The sequence below is a fragment of the Procambarus clarkii genome, chromosome 59 (assembly GCF_040958095.1).
Source record: "Procambarus clarkii isolate CNS0578487 chromosome 59, FALCON_Pclarkii_2.0, whole genome shotgun sequence".
Lineage (NCBI taxonomy): Eukaryota > Metazoa > Arthropoda > Malacostraca > Decapoda > Cambaridae > Procambarus > Procambarus clarkii.
Window position 1 is genome coordinate 11,459,616 of NC_091208.1, and position 27,881 is coordinate 11,487,496.

Here is a 27,881-nt window from a genome sequence, read left to right on the forward strand (position 1 = left end):
TTTAAACAAAAATAACACGACTCCCAGAACGACTTTTGTCGGCTGGCGCTGTTAAGGGGTTAAGCTGTTACAGCCTTAACCCTTAAACTGAGCAGCGCACCTGCAGGCCCTCATCTGGTTTGCGCAACGTGCCTCCAGGTATTTGTAATTTTTCACATTCCATTCAAAACTCCCGCGGCTACATGGGGTTCACATCAGCTTCCTCAGGGCTCTTGTAAACAGACGCCATCTTTAAAAAAAATCATGGGCCACTTTCCCAGGTGTGAGAGCCTCAGTACTGAGTAAGCAACCAAGGCTGGCACACACAGCATGAGCTCACAGCACTGCTGTTCAGCTTGTGACCACAGCATTGCCTAATAATGTCAAAATATATTTATAACTTGTATTATTTAGCCATGATAGTTTTACAGAAGAGCCCGAGTGTGATAATGACTGTGTACAGTGTTCAAATATCAGTGATTCAATGCTCTTCACGATGTTCGCAGCGCTAGTCACAACACCACAGCATTATTTCGTGCATTTAGGAATCTTCAAACAACTTCCTAGGTTCCTTTACAAAATAAACTTGTGGTCAATTATTTATTTACAGGATTTAGTGACCAGCATTGTGATAACAGCAGGATTGTGGTGATAATAAGCACTGTGCATAGTATTGTGGGAGGAGGAATTGTGGTGAGGGAGGGAGGGAGAGAATCGAGGTAACCTCACTGTGTGTGTGTGTGTGTGTGTAGTCATGTAGTCATGGTCTGTTAAGGCTTGCACCAGAGGCTTGTCCAAGTCAGAGATCAGTTCATCAACACCCTCCAAAACCTCCAGGGTACTGGGTACAATAGCACCATTCCCAGCCTCCAAGAGACTACATGAATGACCTGCTGAGGGCATTTTCGATGCAGGCAATGATAGCTCGCTGTCTGCAGTGGTTCCATCCTGTCATAGTGATGGCACAATGAACAGTGCTGCTGACAGTATCAACATCATTAGAGCAGTAGATGCGTGTGCTTGGGAGCGTCCATTGCTTCCACCTTTAACAACATTCTGGAACCGCCGCATTTGTACCAGAAGGGACTCATTCTGTGCTTCCAAGGTACGGATTCTTTTCTGAAGTTGCTGGTTCTCTTCTGTGCAAGCTTTTACCCTATCATCTAATCCGTCAATGTATTCTTTTTTGCATTTACGGAAGTCTTGTGCAGAGATCTTGTTGCGGATCTTTCGCCTAATATGTTTCAGTTCTCTTTCTTCTTGTTTTGTCAAAGGGTAGTGAGATGGTAGCAGGATTCCTTCTTTCTTCAACAACCTCTTCTCCTCATCTAAGTAATTACCTAAGTGTAGTTGCGGGATGAGAGCTACGGTCGTGGTGTCCCGTCTTCCCAGCACTCTTTGTCATATAACGCTTTGAAACTACTGACGGTCTTGGCCTCCACCACCTTCTCACCTAACTTGTTCCAACCGTCTACCGTGTGTGTGTGTAAATACCTAAGGGTAGTTACAGGATGAGAGCTACAGGATGTGTGGCAGCCACTTTTGTTTTGCTCATCATACTAGCTTAGTGGTTCGCTATGGTGAACACACATGTTCATGGGTATATACAATGTGTGTATATACCCATGTACATATGTGTGTAGTATTGTGGGAGGAGGAATTGTGGTGAGGGAGTGAGGGAGAGAATCGAGGTAGCCTCACTGTGTGTGTGTGTGTGTAATTACCTAAGTGTAGTTACAGGATGAGAGCTACGCTCGTGGTGTCCCATCTTCCCAGCACTCTTTATCATATAACGCTTTGAAACTACTGACGGTCTTGGCCTCCACCACCTTCTCACTTAACTTGTTCGAACCGTCTACCACTCTATTTGCGAAGGTGAATTTTCTTATATTTCTTCGGCATCTGTGTTTAGCTAGTTTAAATCTATGACCTCTTGTTCTTGAAGTGCCAGGTCTCAGGAAATCTTCCCTGTCGATTTTATCAATTCCTGTTACTATTTTGTATGTAGTGATCATATCACCTCTTTTTCTTCTGTCTTCTAGTTTTGGCATGTTTAATGCTTCTAACCTCTCCTCGTAGCTCTTACCCTTCAGTTCTGGGAGCCACTTAGTAGCATGTCTTTGCACCTTTTCCAGTTTGTTGATGTGCTTCTTAAGATTTGGGCACCACACAACAGCTGCATATTCTAGCTTTGGCCTAACAAAAGTCATGAACAATTTCTTTAGTATATCGCCATCCATGTATTTAAATGCAATTCTGAAGTTAGAAAGCATCGCATAGGCTCCTTGCACAATATTCTTTATGTGGTCCTCAGGTGATAGTTTTCTATCTAGAACCACCCCTAGATCTCTTTCTTTATCAGAATTCTTTAAAGATTTCTCACATACTATATAGGTTGTGTGGGGTCTATGTTCTCCTATTCCACATTCCATAACATGACATTTATTAACATTAAATTCCATTTGCCAAGTGGTGCTCCATCTACTTATTTTGTCCAGGTCTTCTTGAAGGGCATGACAATCATCTAAATTTCTTATCCTTCCTATTATCTTAGCATCATCAGCAAACATGTTCATATAATTCTGTATACCAACTGGTAGATCATTTATGTACACAATAAACATCACTGGTGCAAGAACTGAACCCTGTGGTACTCCACTTGTGACATTTCTCCATTCTGATACATTGCCTGTGATTACTGCCCTCATTTTTCCATCAGTCAGAAAATTTTTCATCCATGATAGAAGCTTACCTGTCACCACTCCAATATTTTCCAGTTTCCAGAACAACCTCTTATGTGGAACTCTGTCGAAAGCCTTTTCTAGGTCCAGATAGATGCAGTCAACCCAACCATCTCTTTCCTGTAATATCTCTGTGGCTCGATCATAGAAACTGAGTAAATTCGATACACAGGATCTTCCAGATCGAAAACCATACTGTCTGTCTGATATTATATCATTTCTCTCCAGGTGTTCTACCCTTTTAGTTTTGATTAGTTTTTCCAATACTTTCACTATTACACTTGTCAATGATACAGGTCTATAATTGAGGGGGTCTTCCCTGCTGCCACTTTTGTAGATTGGAACCATGTTAGCCTGTTTCCACACGTCTGCTACGATTCCTGTACACAGGGATGCCTGAAAGATCAGGTGAAGTGGAATGCTGAGCTCAGATGCACATTCTCTCAGAACCCATGGTGAAACGCCATCTGGGCCAGCTGCTTTGTTCTTACCGAGCTCCTTTAGCATATTTTCCACTTCATCTCTAGACACCTCTATCTGCTCTATGTTGTTCTCTGCAATTCTTATTGTGTCTGGTTCTCTGAAGATTTCATTTTGTACAAACACACTTTGGAACTTTTCAGTTAATGTTTCACACATTTCATTTTCATTTTCCGTGAATCTGTTTCCCATTTTCAACCTCTGGATATTATCCTTTACCTGCAATTTGTTGTTTATGAATTGTGTGTGTGTAATTACCTAAGTGTAAGTACCTAAGTGTAGTTACAGGATGAGAGCTACGCTCGTGGTGTCCCGTCTTCCCAGCACTCTTTGTCATATAACGCTTTGAAACTACTGACGGTCTTGGCCTCCACCACCTTCTCACTTAACTTGTTCCAACCGTCTACCACTCTATTTGCGAAGGTGAATTTTCTTATATTTCTTCGGCATCTGTGTTTAGCTAGTTTAAATCTATGACCTCTTGTTCTTGAAGTGCCAGGTCTCAGGAAATCTTCCCTGTCGATTTTATCAATTCCTGTTACTATTTTGTATTTAGTGATCATATCACCTCTTTTTCTTCTGTCTTCTAGTTTTGGCATGTTTAATGCTTCCAACCTCTCCTCGTAGCTCTTGCCCTTCAGTTCTGGGAGCCACTTCGTAGCATGTCTTTGCACCTTTTCCAGTTTGTTGATGTGCTTCTTAAGATATGGGCACCACACAACAACTGCATATTCTAGCTTTGGCCTAACAAAAGTCATGAACAATTTCTTTAGTATATCGCCATCCATGTATTTAAATGCAATTCTGAAGTTAGAAAGCATCGCATAGGCTCCTTGCACAATATTCTTTATGTGGTCCTCAGGTGATAGTTTTCTATCTAGAACCACCCCTAGATCTCTTTCTTTATCAGAATTCTTTAAAGATTTCTCACATAATATATAGGTTGTATGGGGTCTATGTTCTCCTATTCCACATTCCATAACATGACATTTATTAACATTAAATTCCATTTGCCAGGTGGTGCTCCATATACTTATTTTGTCCAGGTCTTCTTGAAGGGCATGACAATCATCTAAATTTCTTATCCTTCCTATTATCTTAGCATCATCAGCAAACATGTTCATATAATTCTGTATACCAACTGGTAGATCATTTATGTACACAATAAACATCACTGGTGCAAGAACTGAACCCTGTGGTACTCCACTTGTGACATTTCTCCATTCCGATACATTGCCTCTGATTACTGCCCTCATTTTTCTATCAGTCAGAAAATTTTTCATCCATGATAGAAGCTTACCTGTCACCCCTCCAATATTTTCCAGTTTCCAGAACAACCTCTTATGTGGAACTCTGTCGAAAGCCTTTTTTAGGTCCAGATAGATGCAGTCAACCCAACCTACTGTCTGTCTGATATTATATCATTTCTCTCTAGGTGTTCTACCCATTTAGTTTTGATTAGTTTTTCCAATACTTTCACTATTACACTTGTCAATGATACAGGTCTATAATTGAGGGGGTCTTCCCTGCTGCCACTTTTGTAGATTGGAACTATGTTAGCCTGTTTCCACCCGTCTGCTACGATTCCTGTACACAGGGATGCCTGAAAGATCAGGTGAAGTGGAATGCTGAGCTCAGATGCACATTCTCTCAGAACCCATGGTGAAACGCCATCTGGGCCAGCTGCTTTGTTCTTACCGAGCTCCTTGAGCATTTTTTCCACTTCGTCTCTAGATACCTCTATCCGCTCTATGTTGTACTCTGGAATTCTTATTGTATCTGGTTCCCTAAAGATTTCATTTTGTACAAACACACTTTGGAACTTTTCGTTTAGTGTTTCTCACATTTCCTTTTCATTTTCCGTGAATCTATTTCCCATTTCCAACCTCTGAATATTATCCTTTACCTGCAATTTGTTGTTTATGAATTTATAGAATAGACTTGGTTCTGTTTTACATTTGTCTGCAATCCCTTTTTCAAAATTTCTTTCTGCCTCTCTCCTCACTGCCGTGTAGTTGTTTCTCGCGTCTTTGTATCGCTTGTATGTTTGGGGGTTCGGCCTCTTCCTGTATTGATTCCATTTTTGTGTCTTTTGGTCTCTAGCCCTCTCGCAATTTCTATTGAACCAATCCTGTTTCCTAGTTCTGCATCTCTGTTTTGGTATAAATTTTTTTGTGCCTTTATCATATATTTCACAAAACTTGACATACATCTCATTCACTTCCTTACCTAGCATCAAGTCTGTCCAATTATACTCACTAAAAAAATTTCTAAGGTCACCAAAATGTCCTCTCCTAAAGTCTGGTTTTTCAACTGCTTCAACCTCCTTATTTTCTTCCAGCTTGTAACGCATTGCATACTTTATTCCCAAAAAGACATGGTCACTTTTACCCAAGGGAGGGAGGTACTGAATGTCAAATATCTCTTTCTCCTTCCTGGTAAATATCAAATCTAGCATGGAGGGAACATCCCCTTCCCTCATCCTCGTAGCTTGTTTAACATGTTGATACAAGAATGTTTCCAGGATGAGGTCTACAAATTTACAGGTCCAAAAATCATCTGTTTTAGCTTCATATGCTTCCCAGTCTATGGATTTCAAGTTGAAGTCACCGACTATCAACAGTCGTGATCTATCGTTATCTGCTCTCGCTATAATCTCTCTCATTATTGTTATAAGACCTTCACGTTTACTATCTAGCTCCTCCTTTGACCATGTGCTGCTTGGCGGTGGACTATATGCATTTATTATCATTAGTTTATCATCCTCATGGCAGATCTCTAGTGCTATTATGTCAACTTCTTGTGGATTGGCAGTCATTATTTCATTCACCTTTAGGTGTTCTTTTACTAGCACAGCAATGCCACCGCCTTTCCTAATTTTTCTGTCCCGTCTCCAAGTTGAGTAGCCCCTTGGGAATATGACCTCATTTAAAATAACATCTTCAAGTTTTGTCTCCGTGAGTGCAACAATGTCTGGTGTCTGCAGCTGTATTACATCACTTAACTCCAGTATCTCCGATCTCACTCCATCTATGTTGGTGTATGCAATCTTCAGGAACTTGTTCCCCCTCTCCTTATTCTTCACTCCCCCTCTCTCTATTGATTTTGTTGGTTTGCCTTTATGTACCACTTTACTGGTTTGCCTTTATGTACCACTTTACTGGTTTGCCTACCCCTGTAGCGAGTAGATTATCCCAATAATATACTCGCTCCAAATGCATTGTTAATATTCCTGTCAACCTTTGGAGATGAATGAGGTGAGGCGTTGCCTGGGCAACACGGTGAGGTGTTGCCCGAGCATATAAGCAGCGGTGTAGCGAACATTGGCTAGTCTACTTTCAAGTGTGGTCTAGAGCAGACACTTGCGAGATACTGTACTGACGCTCAGTGCGCTCAACTCCCACCAAAGTATCACCGGTGTACTTCTGTATATTCGACCAAATATATATATATAGTATCTTAGTGTCTGTGTTTATTTGTCACCATACTTTACGTAACAATAGAACCGTTACATTGGTGACCCAGTGAGTGAAAAAGAACACCTAGTCACAAACTAGATCTTCGCCATGGATTTATCTACCAGGTTTCCAGCATACAACGCAGATGAGCCAGAATTTTGGTTCATGCAGATGGAGGCTATTTTCGACCTTCACGAAATTTCGACTGAGAAAGCCCGATATGCCTGTACCCTGTCAACACTTACCTCGGAGGCTATGCACACTGCCTCCGCTGTCATCACCGCACCATCACCGGACACCAGAACGTACACTGCATTGAAGGCCGCTCTTCTACAGGTAGCAATGAAACGCCGCATTCAACAAAGGGACCAACTCCTCACTGACAAAAGGTTAGTAGACAAAACACCAGCCCAGCTTCTGCGGCATATTCAGTATGTGATGCATACTGCAACTGGCCCAGCCCCCAGCGAGATTGTGAGATCACTGTGGATACAACTCTGTCCAAAACACATTCAACCGGCCCTATTCAGTATGGCTGACGACACCCCATTAGCCCAGCTGGCTACACTGGCAGACCGGCTTCATACGACGTCTAATAACACTATATTGTCCCACCTCAGTGATACACAGCAGACTACAGACACCCAACAACTCGACGTCCTCCAGAACCGGCGTTTCGTCCACCCAGGGAAAACGTACCATGCGAATCCAGTATCAGTCTCTAGGCGACAGCGAGAACGTCGGGGAAAGCTTTGTTCTTACCACCAGAAGTTCGGACACCAAGCCCGCAACTGTAGGGCTCCTTGTTCCTGGTCGGGAAACTACTTAGGCGGGGACTGTTAACGGCCAGTGACCCCGCCATTTCAAACACTACACTGCTCTACATATCTGACGTCATAACCAAACGCCGTTTCCTCGTTGACACAGGTGCAGCAGCTAGCGTGTTGCCTCCCCCACTAGTCAAACCAACCCGTACTCCTGGTTTGGACTTACGAGCCGCCAATGGTACGTCCGTCTGTACATATGGGACCCGCGCCCTGGTTCTCGAGTTCGCCTCTCTGGGTCACTTTACGTGGACTTTCCTCATAGCGGATGTGGAACAACCCATTCTTGGATGGGATTTCCTGCAACACCATCGACTTATGGTGGATCCCGCAGGTGCAGTACTTCGAGCCTCTCCTAGTACCTCTACACAAGTTAACATCGTCACCCCAGTCGCATCTACGGAACTTCAAGCACTCCTGGATGAATTCAAAGATGTGACCCAACCCGCCAGCCCTCGACCAGAGGTGCAACATACGATTACGCATCACATTACTACAACGGGAGCACCTACCTTCGCCAGACCACGCCGCCTGGCACCGGAACGACTGGCGGTAGCACGTGCTGAATTCAATAAGCTACAGGAGGCGGGAATAATCCGCCCTTGGAACAGTCCATGGGCTTCACCTCTCCATATGGTCCCGAAAACAGCCCCAGGAGAATGGCGCCCTTGCGGAGACTACAGGGCTCTCAACGTTCGTACTCTGCCGGATCGCTACCCAATACCACACATCCAGGATTTCTCACAGGGATTGAGCAACGCAACCGTTTTTTCGAAAATTGACCTTGTGCGGGCATTTCACCAGATCCCTGTGGAACCGGCAGACATTCCGAAAACAGCGATCACAACACCTTTTGGACTGTTTGAATTCGTCCGGATGCCTTTTGGTCTACGGAATGCAGCCCAGACATTCCAACGCTTCATCGACCAAGTAGTTAAGGACCTTCCTTTTTGCTATGCCTACATTGACGATCTGCTGGTGGCCAGTACATCACCAACAGAACATCTGCTACACCTCCGACTCCTTCTCACCTGTCTGCGCAACTTTGCCTTGCAGCTCAACTCCGAGAAGTGTATTTTCCATGTTCCAGAGCTGGATTTCTTGGGACACCGTGTGTCAGCAGCAGGGGTCCAACCACTAGAGAAGAAAATCGAGGCAATCAAGGAATTCCCGCGCCCATCTACTCCAAAGAAGTTGCAAGAATTTCTTGGTGTAGTGAATTTTTATCATCGATTCATCCCACATTGTTCGGACATCTTGCGACACTTATACGACCTCTTACGAGGTCGGAAACTCACGTCCCGTCTTCCGTTGGAGTGGACTCCCCAGGCAGAGACAGCATTCACCGACATAAAACACAAGCTGGCGGAATTCACCTTGCTCGCACACCCAGTGTCTGACGCTCCCACCAATCTATCTACCGACGCTTCAAACACAGCAATTGGTGCTGTACTACAACAGCTCGTTGAAGGAGAATGGCGCCCAATTGCATTCTTTTCAGCGTGCCTGTCACCCACTGAAGAGAAGTACAGCACTTTTGATAGGGAACTGCTCGCCATCTACTCAGCCATACAACATTTCCGGCACTTTCTCGAGGGGCGGAACTTCCACATCCTCACAGACCACAAACCTCTCACTTATGCGCTGGCGGCCAAGGGTGATGCTCACTCTCCTCGAGTAGCCAACCACCTGGGATTTATTTCCCAATTTACCTAGGATATCCGTCATGTCAAAGGAACTAATAATGTCATAGCCGATGCACTGTCTTGACCCACCATAAACCACGTCGTGACAAACCCAGCTCAGGTGGACTATTGTGTAATCAGTAAGGCCCAACGGGAAGACCCTGATCTGCAGCAATTACGAACATCTGACACAGCTCTCCGGTTCATCGAGATTCCCATGGAAGGTGGCGGAAGGATAATCTGTGACACCTCACGGACGGGAGCACTTAGGCCCTACATTCCTGCCCAGTTTCGCTGGAAAACATTCTCAGTATTTCACTCCCTAGCACACCCAGGAGTACGCGCTTCCCAGAAACTACTAACGGAGCGTGTTGTATGGCCAGGAATCAATGCCGATGTTCGACGATGGACTCGCTCATGTCTCCAGTGCCAGCGAGCGAAAACACATCGTCACACAAAGAGCCCTCTTCAACAGTTTCCGTTACCTTCTGACCGTTTCGAGGTGGTGCATGTAGACATCGTTGGACCATTACCGTCGGCAAGAGGATATTCTTATCTACTCACCTGCATCGATCGATTCTCCAGATGGCCGGAAGCAATCCCATTAATCAACATCTCAGCTGAGTCAGTGGTCCAGGCTTTCCTCTCTGGATGGGTCGCCCGTTTTGGCAGCCCCTCTGTCATCATCACCGACCAAGGACGACAGTTCGAATCATATCTATGGAAGGAACTTATGGAATTCCTCGGCACCACACATAACCGAACCACAGCATACCACCCTGAGTCGAACGGAATGGTAGAACGCTTTCATAGACAACTAAAAGCTGCCCTAAGAGCTCAAGCACGCCCTGATGATTGGATCGACAACCTTCCATTAGTCTTGCTTGGCATCCGTTCGGCCACGAAGGAGGGCAGTGGATTCTCGGCAGCAGACTTAGTATACGGATCTAGCCTGCGGCTTCCGGGCGAATTCTTAACCCCAACGCCACTTATCACACCCCCAGACCCCACTTTTGTCCAGAAATTACGGGCGGCCATGACAAACATTCGGCCTACACCACCACGCCAACCGACAACTCGTGCTACATATGTGCCTCATGAGCTCCACACAACTGAACACGTGTTTGTAAGAGTCGACGCTGTTCGACGCCCTCTACAGTCACCTTACGAAGGACCATTTAAAGTGGTTTCTCGAACACCGAAGTTCTTCACCATTGAACGCCGAGGACAGCGGGTAAACATCTCCATCGATCGCCTTAAACCAGCACACTGTGACGCTGCCCCAGACATCCCTCCAGAGACACATCCGCCGACTACGCAGTTCACTTTTCGGCCACAGTTACCAGCAGCACCGCCACCTACGACAATGGACGATCCTGTACGACCTCTCACCCTACAACCCCAGTTACCAGCCGCACCACAACCTGATCCTGCGACGACGGACGATCCTGTGCGACCTCCCACCCTACTACCCCAGTTAGATGACATCAGCGAAGAGGAGGAAGTTAACTTTGATGGTTATGTAACGCGAGCAGGGCGTACAATTCGCCGACCTGCTAAGTTCCTTGATCAAGTATTTTTCCTTTCATCCCCTGGGAGGGGGAGTTCTGTAGCGAGTAGATTATCCCAATAATATACTCGCTCCAAATGCATTGTTAATATTCCTGTCAACCTTTGGAGATGAATGAGGTGAGGCGTTGCCTGGGCAACACGGTGAGGTGTTGCCCGAGCATATAAGCAGCGGTGTAGCGAACATTGGCTAGTCTACTTTCAAGTGTGGTCTAGAGCAGACACTTGCGAGATACTGTACCGACGCTCAGTGCGCTCAACTCCCACCAAAGTATCACCGGTGTACTTCTGTATATTCGACCAAATATATATATAGTATCTTAGTGTCTGTGTTTATTTGTCACCATACTTTACGTAACAATAGAACCGTTACACCCCTATCACTTTGTAGAAAAAAGAATTTATTTCTTCTTCATTCCTGCTCTCATTTAAATGTTTTGCCTCTGCGAGGTTCAGTTTCAGCTTCTCTTGAAAGATCTTCTTTTGAAAGATCTCGTCTTAACGACCACCCTTTCCCATCCTCATCACTTTGCAATTTTCTAGCATTCCTTAGTACTTCTTCCATCTGTTTGGCACCGTTTAGGGTGATCCTCAAAGGTCGATCTTTCCCTTTTACGTACCTGCCTATTCTCCTGTAGTCGCACACAACGTGTGTGTGTGTGTGTGTGTGTGGCAGCCACTCTTGTTTTGCTCACCATACTAGCTTCGTGGTTCGCTATGGTGAACACTTATGTAGATGGGGTATATACAATGTGTGTATATAGTGTAATAACAGCAACAGGAGTATGTTGGGAGGAGCTATTATGGTGAGGGAGGTGACGTAATCGTAGCGTCGTCTGCTGGCTGCTGTGTGATTTCTCATGCAGTGTATGGTGGCCACTGTAAAGTTTGAACACAATACTGGCTTACTTGCATAGTTTTGGTGAATAAAACATGTAGATAGCTATACATAACATGTATAAATAGTGTAATAAAAACAATAACAGTATGGTGGGAGGAGCTATGTTGGCGAGTAAGATGTTGGAGGAGTGAAGGAGACACTGGATGTTGAAGGAGTGAGGGTGTGCCAGCTGACACTCACGGAGTTCTGACTGTGTTGATGGTGAATGTATATAGTGTGTGATAGTGTATAGTGTGTAAATAGATTGTATATATTCATAAATTAGCATGATGCATGGGAAATATGTGCAACATATGTGTACGTGTGTGTCATGCACGTAACACAGTGTCTTCGGATAGTACGGATGTTCTACTGCCATAATGTAGTGTACGTGTTCATTATACATTGGATTGGCATGAAAAAACAAATAAAATGTATTTGGAACTGCGCAAAAAGTGAACAAAAATATATTCGCGGCAACTCGTACATCCTGTTCCAGGCGCCCTACCGGCCCCGGGGGCGTACGCCATGGGTGACCAGGGAATAATAATGTCTTGCGCAAACTTACGGACCCCATAGCAGCCAAAGTACGTTCAATTTCGACCTTCTGTTACTATACCAATACTTGAGGAAGTGTTTTTGACACTTTCAAAACAAAAAAAAAAATTTTCCAGATAATTTATATCCTGCGCACTGGGGAGGTGTCATATTTGGAAGCCAAGCAGTTGAGAGGTTAACCACCGTGCTACACCAAGTTTATTGTGAATTTCCCCCTGTGCGCATGAAATCAAGTGTTCCCAAAAAATTATTTTTTCTTATTAAAATAATGAATTCCCTTCCCTGAACATATGTATATAAAAATAAATGTCATATTCCACTTACTTTGGTTGTGAGGACGTGGACAAGGTGCGCTGTGATGTCATCAAGGGCTGGTCGCCCGTGCATGATAACCCAAATGCAGTCGTGTGGGCCATTCAAGACCCGCCAGTTGCCACAATTATATTTACAAATATTATTTCTATGTACAGTACAACCTCGATTCAACGTACTATATGGGACCGACCCCAGTTCGTTAGAACTGTCCTGCCTGAACTGTTATTGTCCTGCCCGAAACGCTTTGCGTAATAGTGGCTTTAGGCATTGTATGTACTAGCTCTATCTATAAAGCCAACAAACCTTGTAAAATCTCTTTATGTATGTACCTTACCTAAATAAAAATTATTATTATTATAGAGCGTTGGATTCGTTGCAAGAGGCGACCTTCAGGAGGCGTTTGCATCAGTGTCTTTATTTTTCTTGTAGACAATAAAAATGCATTATCATATTATATACTGTACCTATATATTATTACTCTACTAACAAATACTGTTACATTTGTTATTTACCTTATTGTTGGAGTTAAGTCCATCTTGAAGTCTCATGGAGTTGTAAATGCTGTACAGTAAATAAATACTGTAGTGTATTATGCTGTTAACACTGTGTTGAGTAGTTCTGTTGTATGTTGAGTACTACAATAAAGTTTATGAAAACTATTGTACACTAAAATTACTGTAACTTAAATTTTAACACTATATTTTGATTTGTCAAGAGGCATTCCGCGACTTTGTTGGACATATCGGCACAATCAAGGAACATCCGTGCACCATGTCGGCTCCAAATGCACTCATTGTGTGAGTGATGGCTGACTGGTGGGTGGATGGGCAGGCAGGCAGGCAGGCAGGCAGAGAGGCAGGTAGGCAGGGAGGCAGGCAGGCAGGCAGGGAGGCAGGCAGGCAGGCAGGCAGGCAGGCAGGGAGGGAGGCAGGCAGGCAGGCAGGCAGGCAGGCAGGCAGGCAGGCAGGCAGGGAGGCAGGGAGGAAGGCAGAGAGGGAGGCAGGCAGGCATGGAGGGAGGCAGGCAGAGCTTGGGAGGGAGGGAGGCAGGTAGAAGCTGGGAGGGAGCCAGGGAGGGAGGCAGGCAGAGGCTGGGAGGGAGTCAGGGATGGAGAGGATGGAGATGGATTGATGGAAGGATGGAGGGAGGGATGGAAGGATGGATGATTTGAGGGTGTGTGTGTATGTGTATGGGCTGTAGGGGTGGGGGAGGTGTGTCAGTGGTGGTGAAGGGACCGACTCGGTGATAACCCAAACTCTGACCCAGTTAACTTTTCTGTGGGGAACCCCTATGGCTCCCTGGAGCTTATCGGGCTAATGTATGTTATATTAGACCGGGACATTAGCTAAGGAGTTCAGACGTACCAGGGACCAGTGCCAGAACCTGGCCCCTTCAGAGAGGTTTCTGGGAGCAATGGCCCTGGAAAACCCCTTGTGGTTGGGGTTTTCCTTATCTGCCATCGACCGGGGTTAGGCACCCAGAAAGGTAGGCATAACAAAACAAACCCCACATGGTAAAAAACTAAAACAAAAACCGAACATAGAGGTAGGAACTCCCTACAATCACATGGAAACAAGCAAACAAGCAAACATCACACTTTACTGCCGCGCCGATCGTCCGTGCAGCCCTCCCCGCCCCGGGAGGGGGAGGGGGGTGCCCCGAACCTACCGCGCAGGCTGCCAAGCTTCAGTTCGTTCGCTAATGTCAACCGGGATTGACGCTTCTCTGGCCTAAGTTTCCTAGGCGGTGTTTGCCTTGTGTGGCGTTCACTGCCGTGTGTTGTGTTGTGCGGTGGCCAGGAGTACATCATCAGTGCCGGGGCTGCATGTGCTTAGTGGCTGACTTTCCTAAGTGCCCTGTGAGTACTGCCCTTGCGTAACAGGGTTATCTTCCCTGGGGCGTTCGGGAACCATTCCCGTAGAGGTTCTTGCTGCTCGGCATTTGCCTCGCTTTTGGGGCCAGCTGGGGCTTGGGGCCCTTGTTTGGTCCTGGGTAGGGATTGGTATTGTGCTGGTTAGGGCGTCAAGGTGTTGCACAGCCTGCCACCTAAGCGGCGGCCGGTTTCTGTTGCCTCTGGAGACGGTGTACTTTTGCGGGGTTTTTCTTTTGTTTTTAATTTTTCATGCCTAGTGGGGGTCTGCCTAAGGTGGTTATAGTTCCACTGGTAGTGTTTGGCGGCCCTCTGCTAGGCCCCCGTGACTGTACACGTTTCAGGGGTTTTCAGTGCTATAATCTACCCTCTTGTTATGTTTGGGTTTCTTAACCGGTTAGCAACACCTTGCCAGGGCTTCCCGTAGTTGTTACCCTACGGGCCCTGGAAACCCCTGTCTGGGCTCGGGGGACCATTGAATGTGTCTTCCGGGTTCCAACCCGTCTTGTACGGGATCGTTGGTTGCTGTTCCCTTGTCTCCGGGGGACAGTCGCCAATTTTTACCTCCGTCATGCTGCCTGTTGGGTCACTGACACCTTGACCCGGAGTCTTGCGAGTGATTCTCTGCTTGTTCTCCAGAACTCTCCTGATGTTATTACTGTTCAGAGTACAGGCGGCATCCGTGTTGCAAGCTTGGTTAGGTTGCTGCAACATGCTAGGTTGGTTTCCCACTCGAATGCCCCGTGGCCGCCCCGTTTGGTTAGGTGCTGTTCGCCCCTTTCCCTCCATGTTCCCGGCTCTGGACCGTCTGCGGGTTTCGGGGTCGGGGCGGGGTTTAGTTGCGTCAGAGACTCGGGCGGTTTTCGGGGGCTGCCCCGTTCGGGTTGGGGACGGAGGTTTGAGTCTGAGCCTCCAGCCAAGGCTTCTGGGTATTACCAGTGGCCCTTTCTTGTTGCCTTTCCCATGGACTCTTGCTTTTCTTTAAGGGCGGAGGGCTTGGAGGACGGCTCTGCCCCGGGGCCTCTGTTGTTGGTTCCCGGGGCTGTGGGGATGCCTGCTAGCAGTTCTGGGGCGGTTTGCCCCTGCCGGGGTTTTTCTGCTGTTGGGCGGCGTTTTTCGCCCATCCAGTCTGCTAGCTTCCCACATTTGCTGGCGTGTTTTTGTGTATTTAGCGTCAGTCACAGCCCCTGCTGGCGGCCATTTCGTCTGCCGGTTTCACGGCGTGGCCACCAGGGTGGCGTTGCGGTTTGTTTACATGCGTCTGGGTGTGCGAGCGAGCATCTCGGGTGAGTTTTCATTTTTTTTTTCAGGGCTTTTGTTCTCCTGTTGTCGTTTCTTTGTTTTTCTGGTGTTTTCTTGCCGTTGCCTGTTCCTCTGGGAACGTTTGGGTGTTGATTTTACACGGGGTTTTTCCAAATTTTCTGTTTTGGGTCTGAGCCTTTGGGTTTAGGCTCAGTGCCCCTGCTAGTATGCTTGCTCCCACACCTTGTCCCTCGGTTTTCGGTCTGTTGGGACCGTTTTCCCAGGGGGTTCTGCTGGGGGCTGTGCTTTGCCTTTCAGTGGTGTTCTCCGCTGGCAAAATGTGGTGGTTTGGGCTCCCCCTGGTTCGATTCTGGGTTCCTTTGGGTTCCTTGGTTTCGTTCTGGAGGTTTCTTCCTCTTGGGCCCCCTTTTGTGGGTTCAGGGGACTTTGTTTCCTCGTGTGACCCGGTTCTGCGTTCTGGGGTTCCGGGGTCTTCCTGGTTTGCAGACTGATCTTTTTGGGTCTTGGCACATGTTGTGGTTGTGCTGGGACTTTGCGGTTTTGCTGTCGAGGTGGGCCTTTTGATGCAGTTTTGTGCCTTCTTTGCCTGGCCAGCGTGGTGCTCTCTGCCCACTAGTCGGCGACTTGTACTTTTACAATATATGTCCTCACCTAGTTGTGCTTGCGGGGGTTGAGCTCTGGCTCTTTGGTCCCGCCTCTCAACCGTCTATCAACAGGTGTATAGGTTCCTGTGCCTATTTATCATGTCTACATGTGACATTGTATGGGGGTCAGCCTCGTTACTTGTGTGTGGAGTCACCACATTACTTCCTAGTGCTTTCCCGTTAACATTCTGACACTAAAAAAAAAAAAAAAAAAAAAAAAATCTTTCTACTATCTCTGTGGCTCTTTTGGGTTCTCTGTTTCCACCTGTGTTCCCTAGTGCGTGTGCCCTTGTGTTACATAGCCTGTCCTTATCAACCCTGTCGATTCCCTTGGGATTCTTGAATGTGGTGATCAGGTCCCCCCTCACTCTTCGTCTTCCAGCGAAGTGTGGTTTAATTCCCGTAGTCTCTCATCTTGAATTAGGTAGTGTACTTTTTCTTTCGGAAGGGGTTCTGTTTCCTTCTCTGTTGACTGGGCGGTGGGGGAGCAGCTTGCTCTGTTGCCTCCCGCATGGTCCCGCTGTTGGTGGGCGCTTTGGGTTGTCTTCCGGCCTCTGCTGGCGTCGGAGGACGGCTTCTCCCCCTTGGGGGGGTTCAGAGCTGGCGGGGTGGGCTTCTTCCCCTGTGCTTCGTCATTTCTTCATCGTGGGTGCGTGGGGCGTGGTCGATCCGCCCCATTCTTCTGGGGTTCCCGTCTGCTCTTTGCAGTCATGAGCTTTTCCCGTCTGCAGTTCTTCTGGACTTCTTCAGTCTGCGCCCTGGATCCTATGCCCTCCTCGGATGACTGTTGTCTCCTGTTCGGATTCTGTTGGGGCCGGGTGCCTGGATGGTGGCCCTGGACCTCCAGGTCACTTCTTGGCACGTTCCTCTCCAGTTTTCTGGGACTGGCATGGTTGGTGGTGGAGCTTCAGGTTTGCTGTTTTTATTGCCTTCCCTATTTTGTAATGGGCACTTCATATACTTTTTGCATCTTTACCGGATCTTAGTGCCCTGTCTGAGTCTGAGATTCGGTGTCTGGCCTACCTCGACGACTGGCTGGTGTGGGCTCCCAGTCAGTCCGCTTGTCTGCTCACCAGGGGATGGTTCCTTCCAGATCGCCGGGTTTGGTTTCCTGGGGATCTGGAGGTTTTTTCCATCTGTTTCCGTCCCGGGTTCGGACCTGGGCCTTGTTTACGGCTCTTGGGCCCCTCATTGTCTTTCCCTCCAGAAGTGTTACTGCGGCTGTGGTCCCGCCTTCGGCTGTACAGGAGGGGGTCCCGGGTTGCTCAGCGGTTGCTTGAGAGGTTGTGCGGGAGTCTGCACTTCGGCGTGCTTGTCTGCCCGCGGAGTCGGGTTTGGCTACGGCGTCTGTTGGTTCCTGCGGAGACTCCCCTTCCGCCTCCTGCATTCATTGGGTTCCTCCGGGGATCTTGTGTTGGTGCTGCGTCACCAGCTTCCTCTTTGGGGTTTTCGGGGTTCCGTGCCTTGGCACCTCCCCGAGCCTTCGCTCGATGTGTTCACGGACGGGTCGTCTCTCGGCTGGGGCTTTGTGACCAGTGCTCACCAGGTCGGCCGAAGTTGATGGAGTCTGTCTGTCCGTCGGGCTCACAGCACGGTTCGGGTGTTCGTGGCTGTCTGGTTTGCGCTTCGGAGGGTTTGGGTCACTTGGTACTCTACCATTCAGCTCTGTTCGGACTGTTCTCTGGTGGTTCTTGCTGGAACCACAGGGGTTTGGCTAACCGTGAGGTTCATATCCAGGGTGTGTCCTGCGTCCTGGCGGACAGCTGTCTCGGTTCATTCCTCTTCGTGGGTTGGCCAGTCGTCGCTGATTCGTTTTGTTGGCTCTGTCGGACGTATGGACTCCTGGCCATGGACGTCTTCGGGTCAGCGTGGTCTAGGCGTCGCCCATTTTGTGGCACCCTTTCCCACCTGCGAGGACTTCGCGGTGGATGCTTTCGGCAGGACTGGTCGAGGTGGGGGGTACCTGTTCCTCTTCTCCCGGTCCAGCTGTTGCTTCGGATTCTGGCTCGGTTGCAGCCCATTCCCACGAGAGCAGTCCTTATGGTTCCATGGTGGCCGGCCCGGCCTTTTTTTCAGACGCTGCTTGATAGGTGTCCGTACCCGGGGCGTTTTTCCTGAGGCTCCGCCTCTTTCAGCAGGCCGAATCGGTCCTGTCTGTGACTGGTTTGGCCTTCTCCTTGGCTCTTCGCGTCTGGTATTTTGACGGGGTATCACCATCTCTATGGTGTTCAGGTGGCTTTGTTGATGGTGTCCCACCTGCGAGCTTCGTTTTGGCGACAGTATGACGTTTCATACATTTTCTCGTGTTTTGTTTCCCCTCCGGCCTGCTCATGCGTCGCCTGAGCCATCCTGGTCCTTGTTCAGGGTGCCTTCTTATCTTCCCCTCAGTTTGTGGTAGCCCCTTCGGTTCAGTTTCCTGCTCTTTGGTACTGGTGGTAGCTTTATAGGTGTGCAGCCTTTCTCTGTCCTGGCGACAGTCGAGGCGGCTGCTTTCTGGAGGGGTTCTTGGGGTATTGATACTTGATTGGTTTGGCCGGGGGGTGCATCCTGTATTGTCCGGTTGTGCTTTTTGCAGTTGCCGGCGTACCGTGTCTGGGGATGCGCTGTGGTTGATCCGGTTCCTTCGTTCCCTGTTTTCAGGGCTCGGGTCTCCCAGGTCGTCCGCAGAGTTTTCATTCTTCAAGCCTGCGGTCTGTCTTTGCGCCCGTGCTGTTCAGACGTTTGCAGCTTTTGCTGCTGTGTTGGTGATGTCTCGGGCTCATTTCGGCTGCAGGGATTTGTGGGTCGCACAGGTTCTTGGCCGCCCATCCTTTTGCGTGTCTGCTCTTGGGCGTTCTTGTTGCCTTGGGTCGCAGGTTTGCGACCGGTTGTCTTGGCTCTGCGTTGCAGAGTTTGTGGCGGCCGCCTCCCGGGTTAGCCCTTTCTTTTCCTTCTCTTTGGGTATGAAGCTCCAGGGAGCCGTAGGGGCTCCCCACAGAAAACCAGCGTTGAATGTAATGAAACGCCATTTTCTGGGTGAGCCCCAGAGGCTCCCTGGCAACCCTCCTTCCCACCGGTTGGCGGTTTTTTCGCGTTGGTTGAAGCATAGCTTCCGAACTGGAGCTTGGCAGCTGGCGCGGTAGTTCCGGGGCTCCCCCCTCCCCCTCCCGGGGCGGGGAGGGCTGCGCGGACGATCGGCGCGGCAGTAAAGTGTGATGTTTGCTTGTTTCCTTGTTTCCTTGTGATTGTAGGGAGTTTCTACCTCTATGTTCGGTTTTTGTTTTAGTTTTTACCATGTGGGGTTTGTTTTGTTATGCCTACTTTTCTGGGTGCCTAACCCCGGTCGATGGCAGATAAGGAAAACCCCAACCACAAGAGGTTTTCCAGGGCCATTGCTCCCTGAAACCTCTCTGAAGGGGCCATGTTCTGGCGCTGGTCCCTGGTAGGTCTGAACTCCTTAGCTAATGTCCCGGTCTAATATAACATACATTAGCCCGATAAGCTCCAGGGAGCCTCCGGGGCTCACCCAGAAAATGGCGTTTCATTAAATTCAATGCTGGTTTTTTTTTAACTTGATTTGTTTCTTCAATTCTAGATGGATGGAGGGAGAAAGGGGATGGATGGAGAGAGGGAGGGAGGGAAGGATGGATGGAGAGAGGGAGGGATGGAGAGAGAGAGGGGGGATGGAGAGAGGGAGGGAGGGAGGGATAGAGAGAGGGAGGGAGGGCTGGAGAGAGGGAAGGAGGGAGGGCTGGAGAGAGGGAGGGAGGGATGGAGAGAGGGAGGGAGGGGGGATGGAGAGGGAGGGAGGGGGGGATGGAGAGAGCGAGGGAGGGATGGAGAGAGCGAGGGAGGGATGGAGGGAAGGAGGGAGGGATGGAGAGTGGGAGGGAGGGATGGAGAGAGGGAGTGAGGGATGGAGGGAGAGAGAGGGAAGGAGGGATGGAGAGAGGGAAGGAGGGATGGAGAGAGGGAGGGAGGGAGGGATGGAGAGAGGGAGGGAGGGATGGAGAGAGGGAGGGAGGGAGAGAGAGAGGGAGGGAGGGAATGGAGAGAGGGAGGGAGGGAGGGATGAAACAAGCATGGTGTGTGTACAGGGATTAGACCCGTCCACTCATGCTAGAGTTGTTCCAATAACATATAGTAATTTCTCAAAGAGCAGATGTCTATCATGTTACAGCATATTTTCGGTTTTATTTAGTTTAGTTTAATTAGGATAATAAAAAGCTATTAAAACACTGGTTTTAGAAATTATTTATTAATATGAAACTTTCAAAAGTCATGGGTCCCTGAACTATGACGACACACAGACGAAAGTGAGTGAAACCTCACTGTAAAGTGAGGTTTACAGTATAGTATTCTCTTATCTGTCCACCCTCACTCATCTTGTTTCATCACAGAAAATGTCTATAAGGAGATTTTACCACATGTAGCTAGGTAATCATGCTTCATCCTTTAAATTAATGTACAAAGATACGTGTGCCCCAAATCAGTGAACGAAAATCATGGAAACTCAGTTGTTCACTTGTGTGGATCACTCTGGCTGGTGTTTGTGTGGACCATTTTGGCCGGTGTTTGGTTCATATGGTTCACTTGTGTGATCCAACTTCTTATGAAGGAATTATTAATTGTAATCTGTGATAGAATGAGAAAGTTTTCCACCACTCTGTGAACTGTCCCAAAATCGTAAGCTTGTGGACCACTTGTGGTCCACATGTGTGGTCCACTTGTGTGGTCCACTTGTGTGATCCACTTGTGTGATCCAATTTGTCATATGAGAGAATTATTAATTGTAATCTGTGATAGAATGGGAAAGTTTTCCACCAGTCTGTGCACTCTGTCTGGACATCGTAAGCAAATCCGAACATCCCCCGCTTCGGCGAACCATTGTTCGTTGAACCGGGTGAGTAAATTCGGCCTGAAAAGTGTGCGAACTAGCCGGAGATTTGTTGAATCGGGGTACGTTGAATCGAGGTTGTACTGTATTTTCAATGCTTTCTAATGTTTCTTTCGTATTACATCAGATGTATATATGTGTCCTGACAATGAATATAAAGTGTAACGTCGATAATGTTCCATGGAACTGTGATACATGTGTCACTAATGTGTCCTCAGTAAATGTTTATTGTTGCAATATTACTTGTTCTACAATCACTAATAATACATTATACAGTGGTACCTCGGAATGCGAGTGTCCCTGTATGCGAGTTTTTCGGAAGACGAGCAGGATTTACTCCAAAAATATGTCTCGGAAGGCGAGGGTTACCTCGGGACGCGAGTTTGTTGATACGTGTACAGGCCGACTGGCGCGTGGTGGCATGGCGATCGCGCCTCAGTTTACCAGTGTCTCGTGTCCAGTGACTATCCCACCTGAATTCTTCACAAGGATTTACAGTTTTTTATCGTTTTTTTGGCCATTTGAGCATAAAAGTTGTCATTATATATCTTGCCATGGGTCTCAAGAAAGCCATTGGTATGGTTCAACCTAAGAAAATAGCTGTGAGTAGGGGCAGTAGAGGATGTCCCTTCTTGATTAAGAAAATGTGTGAAGTATGGGAAGAACTGCAAAGTTTTGTTGAAAAAACTCACCCAGATAAAGCTGTAGCAGGCCGTTGCATTGACCTTTTAAATGATAATGTGATGTCTTACTACAGACAAGTGTTAAAATGTAGGGAAAAACAAGTGTCATTAGATAAATTCTTAGTAAAACAAGCAAGTCCTAGTGGTATGCAGGCAAAATGTGCCAGTGTGTGCATACCAGTGAAGTCCTCACTGCCTGATGTGATAATGGAAGGGGACTCCCCTTCCAAACAGTAACTCCTCTCTTCCTCCCACCTTCTCACCATCTTCCATACGCCTACAGCATTCAACAGCAAGGTAAGTAATAACTTGAACATAGTTTTGTAGGTTTATTTAGATGAATTAGGTATAAAAATTTAGTTTGATGTGGGGTTTTTGGGGTAGTCAGGAACGGATTAATTCATTTCCCTTTATTTCTTATGGGGAAATTAGCTTCGGAATGCGAGTTTTCGGAATACGAGGCATCTCCAGGAACCAATTAAACTCTTAAACAGAGGTATGCCTGTATACAGTTTCACACACTATTTACAAAGTAACACACTGTATTACACTCTTAGTACTTAGCAAGCGAGTGATATTCAAAGTAGCTGTCCATGAGACACAGCGGGACTGTGCACTCGACGTATATGGTACACACAGATTTTTACTTCCTTGGTTTTCGTTCTGAGTTCTTGCAAACAATGCACTCACGTATGCCTTTGGCCTTAGTTCCTGTAGGTGGTAGGTAGGCAGGCTTGTGAATTGCAAAGGCCTGTTTACCAGCCAGTTTGTTAGAAACTAAATGATTGGGGCATGATAAACTGTCTTTACGCTATCTTCCTGGCCATACTTGACGAGTAATTGTGACAGCAGAGCTTGACTAAACACACAAATTGATGTTTTTTTTGCCCGCTTTCATAAAAAACATGTTGAAACAGTTGAGCAATGTTATGTCCATAAGATGAAGAATTTCCTTCTCCACTTTACACTTTTGCAGACACACTCGACGGCACCAACCATCGTGTCGCATTTATCTACAAGTCTCATATTTATATTGTAGTCAATGATACAATCTGGCTTGAATAATGATCCATCACCTTGATACCTCACTTTGCCACTGTCAAGCATTTCACCAGTATGAATAGTTGACAACATATTGACTTCACGTTTGTCTTTCCAAATACACTGCTAATATTTGTCACATTTTCTAAGTTCACAATCACCTACACCAATATTATTTTCAAAAACTGTCATTTGTTTCCTATTTGTCTTTACAGTGCCACACACGCTTGTGTTATGTTCAAGCAAGAAATTTTTTAACCAAGGGACTTGTATAATAATTGTCAGTGTACAGAATGTGCCCCTTGTTCAGTAATGGTTCCATTAGTGTCTTCACTACACTGCCAGAAAGCGTGAGGATCTTTTGCGGGTATGTCTACGTCTGTACCAGAATATAATATATCGATGACCATTCCAGTTTCACTGTCGCATAGTACAAAAAATTTGAGGCCAAAACGGTGCCGTTTCGATGGGATGTACTGTTTGAAGAGAAGACGTCCCTTGAAAAGAACTAGGGATTCATCAATGACAACATTCTGTCCAGGTACAAAGTCATCACGAAATTTACTTGTGAGATCATTGAACACTTTTCGCACTCTCCAAACTCGATCATTTCTATAAAAAAATTTCAAGGTTTTCAAAGTGTAGGCACCGTAGTAGTATCAGGAACCTGTCTCGTGACATGTATTTGTTGAACAAAGGTGATGGAACAGCAGCTTCTTTGTTTTAATAATCCTGTATGACGTGCTTCTTCGAATGTTTTTGGAGCATACATAGAGCAAAGAACACATCATACAGCTTAGCCACAGTGGTGTTCCAACGTATCATACGTGAAGCCTGTAGTATTGCACTTTCAATAAGTTACCCTGCATATCTGTTGGTTTTGGCAACAAGTTGTTGCATGAACTGCTGATCAAAATATACAAGAAAATATTCCATTTCCGTCATGTCTTCACCTGTGTACGGAAACATGGGTGCAACCCCCATATCACTACAATATCCACTAAATTTAATGGCCTCTTTTATACCAATCTGATGATAATAATGACTGGTTTGGGAGACTGGTATTTAGAGCCTCATATAACGGTCTGGCGGTCGATATTACCGAAGGTCAGTATTGGGTTTGTTTTGGCATCAGGGGTTCCTCACATGGCTAGCAGGCCGCCTACCTCTATCGTCCCCTCCCTCACCCTCACTGCACCTCTCCCTTACTCCTGCTCTCCCCCACTCCTGCTCTTCCCCCCCCCTCTCTTCCCCCCCCCCCCTCTCTTCCTGCCTTCCTCCCCCCCTCCTCAAGGCCCTTCTGGGAAATGGCTCAGTAGATTGCCAGCCAGCCAGAGACAGCCTGGAGAATCTCCATCTAATACAATAAAGCATTCATGAAACAAGTATTTTATAACTTTTTATTATCCTAATAATATTACTAAACAAAATCTGTAACCAAAAATGTTGTTGTGTTGATTTAGAGGCGACGACGATCATGGAATTGGATATGCCCCGGCTGCCCGATACCGGGAAATAGCGAAGGGATTGGGTCCCTATAGTCTCTTCGGGTCATAGACTCTGCAATCTCTTCAGGCCATAGACCCTGCAATCTCCTCAGGCCACATATTTTACAGTCTCTTCAGGCCACGGACATAATGGTTGAAGCGGAAGGTATGGCGAAGGATGTCATGACGGACGTCTTGATCTCTCACACCTGCCCGTCAAGGAGAACGGGAACTGTGAGGCGAGGCATATTCAGCCTACGAACGGCACTCTGTAGTCTGACGCGAGCGCTATGAAATCGATTGCAGTGAAGAAGAAGGCGTTCCACTGTATCCTTGGTTGGACACCACTGGTCACGATCAACGGTGGTGCACTGGCGTTAATTGCATAGAAATTGTGTCTTCTTAAAAAAGGAGCGGGCATTCCAAAACACCACAGTATTCTCAGGATGGGGCGCTATTATCCCTGAAATACAAGAGCTAACTTTCTGACCACCTGTGCACAGACGTCTCCAAAGGGGGAACCACTAGAAAAAGCCATAAAACCCTCATACAAAGTAAGTAAAATGTGTGGTATCAATGACAGCCAGTCCAGAGGATGTTGATCAATGCTTCTCTCTGCCTGACGGAAGCGGCGATCGGCTCGCGAACTCTCTTGATGACGCCTGTGACTGGTGGGTGCTTCACTCTGGGCCTCATGTTCCACCGGTGTCACAATCCCCTGGGAAAGTGCCTGCGGGACCAGAGGATCATCAGGGCTATCTGTTGGAACAGTACCTCCTGATTGATCGATGGGAATGTCGACGACGCCGGTGTTGGCTTCTTTTGAGAAATATATATATATATATATATATATATATATATAATGTCGTACCTAGTAGCCAGAACGCACTTCTCGGCTTACTATGCAAGGCCCGATTTGCCTAATAAGCCAAGTTTTCCTGAATTAATATATTTTCTCTAATTTTTTTCTTATGAAATGATAAAGCTACCCATTTCATTATGTATGAGGTCAATTTTTTTTTATTGGAGTTAAAATTAACGTAGATATATGACCGAACCTAACCAACCCTACCTAACCTAACCTAACGTATCTTTATAGGTTAGGTTAGGTTAGGTAGCCGAAAAAGTTAGGCTAGGTTAGGTTAGGTAGGTTATGAAGTCGAAAACACATTAATTCGTGAAAACTTGGCTTATTAGGCAAATCGGGCCTTGCATAGTAGGCTGAGAAGTGCGTTCTGGCTATTAGGTACGACATATATGTATATATATATATATATATATATATATATATATATATATATATATATATATATAATATGCGAACAAGCCTGAATGGTCCCCAGGACTATATGCGACTGAAAACTCACACCCCAGAAATGACTCGAACCCATACTCCCAGGAGCAACGCAACTGGTAACTACAGGGCGCCTTAATCCGCTTGACCATCACAGCCGGACAAAAGGAAGTGGTAGCCACATCAACACATCAACACTCTGGTCAATTGGGCCAATCTTCCCATACCGGGCCCGAGACTCCTCCTCCTGCAACAATACCTGTCAGCACCTGACAGGCCAGTCCCCCAACTTAATAATGTCGGATACACGGATGTGTGATAGAGCCTCCTTTCTGATGTGTAGCTTCAGTGCTGCACCCCTACCCAGGGTACGTATGGTCTCGGGCAGGCAATGTGGCACAATACCGAAGCCTCAATTGCTGCACCTAAGGTACGAGGATTTGCAAACACGCACTGACCTGATTCTGACTGGATTAGGACAACCACAAACGAGGAATGGGGTACCACAAGACTGGGGTCTTCTGAAGGCGAAGACATCCTCTTAGCATCTTGCTCTGGGGCAGCATCAGCCGACTCTTTTTCAAGCAGATGTTTTCCTCTCTGGGACTTGCTGTCAACATCCATGGCGCCCCCACTCGGGAAGGCGTCCATTAGGGAGGCTCCAGCCTTCCCCGGTGCTGTGAGCCCCTGGGTAGCTGCAGTGAGCACACACTGGCTCAAAGAAGCCAGCTGAATTCAAAGATGAGCTCCAGGTAAGGTGTGGAAAGTCCAGCCAGGAGTGTTCAATCTGCACGCCAAGATGGCCGACCTTCGGGCGGGAATCCCTGAACAAAAATATATATGATGATGTACATCCAAAATATTAAGAAACAAATCTTGTTAACTGGGTTAAGTGTGTTAGGCTTATCAGAGTAAGCCGGCCCTTCCCCACCACCGACACACCTCCCCTACCCGTCCCCCCCACCATACATCCCATACACACACTGCTTCACCTCAACTCAACATCCCTTCCTCCCTCCCTCCCTCCAACCCTCCTTCCCCCCCCCCTCTTTCCCTTCCCTCCTTCCATCCATCCATCCATCCTTCCCTCCCTCTCCTCCATCCCTTCCTCCCTCCCTCTCCTCCATCCCTTCCTCCCTCCCTCCATCCCTTCCTCCTTCCCTCCATCCTCCCTCCCTCCCTTCCTGACTGACTGCCTCCCTCCCTCCCTCCCTGACTGACTGCCTCCCTCCCTCCTTGACCGACTCCCTCCCTCCCTCCTTGACCGACTCCCTCCCTTCCTGCCTGACTCCCTCCTTCCCTTCCCGACCAACTCCCTCCCTTCCTGACCGACTTCCTCCCTCCCTTCCTGACCGACTTCCTCCCTCCCTTCTTGGTGGTGGTGTACGAGTGTTAGGCCCGGCATTTCACTTGTTTATCTCGCAGCGGTAAAGGTTTATTTTAGCACATTATACGGATTAAAGTATTTTTTCTACTTTCACCGAGGGAGTCCAAAAGTGACCATTTCCAAAAATGTTTGTACAGACAGCCACCTGGTTTGCCAACTTAAGTTATCCGAAGGCAGGGAGGCAGAAAGACAAGGAGGGGAAGGAAGGAAGGAAGGAAGGAAGGAAGGAAGGAAGGAAGGAAGGAAGGAAGGAAGGAAGGAAGGAAGGAAGGAAGGAAGGAAGGAAGACAGGAAGACAGGAAGACAGGAAGACAGACAGGCAGGCAGGCAGGCAGGCAGGCAGGCAGGCAGGCAGGCAGGCAGGCAGGCAGGAGGCAGGCAGGTAGGCAGTCAGTCAGTCAAGTCAGTCAAGTCAGTCAGTCAGTTAAGTCAGTCACGTCTAGTCAGTGAAGGAGAGGTAGTGAGGAATGTGTTATGAAGTCAGCGTGTTAATTCGCTGACAAAGCACCGACCAAAGCCTCCCGCCCATATTAAAATTTATATCTTAGCTTTATGCCAATATATGTTTATTTTCGTGGTAAGTGTACAGTTCAGTTTTACAATACGTTAATAATCATTACATGTTTTATTGCTTCCTGTTTATTAATTAAAGAAATACATTTTTACTTATGAATTATGGACAGTTGAATTACTTGTCCAATGGAGTGTGTGTGTATGGGATGTGGGGGAGATGTGTCGGTGGTGGGGGAGAGCGGGCTCACTTCGATAACCCTACACACCCGACCCTGTAAGCCAGAATTGTTTCTTTAATTCTGAATGTACATGATCATATATATTTCTGGTTACA

At 47.2% G+C, this 27,881-nt stretch overlaps 2 protein-coding genes across 7 annotated transcripts in view; one reads left to right on the plus strand and one right to left on the minus strand.

The window, feature by feature from the left end:
- Positions 1–27,881, plus strand: part of LOC123768066 (D-serine dehydratase) — a 340,022-nt gene that overhangs the window by 123,465 nt on the left and 188,676 nt on the right. The window lies entirely within an intron of this gene.
- LOC138353815 (cyclic AMP-responsive element-binding protein 3-like protein 3-B) lies at positions 420–26,298 on the minus strand. Its single transcript, XM_069307229.1, is given in 2 exon segments — positions 420–1,307; positions 26,106–26,298. Coding segments are annotated over 2 exon segments (921 nt in total). The 3' UTR covers positions 420–579.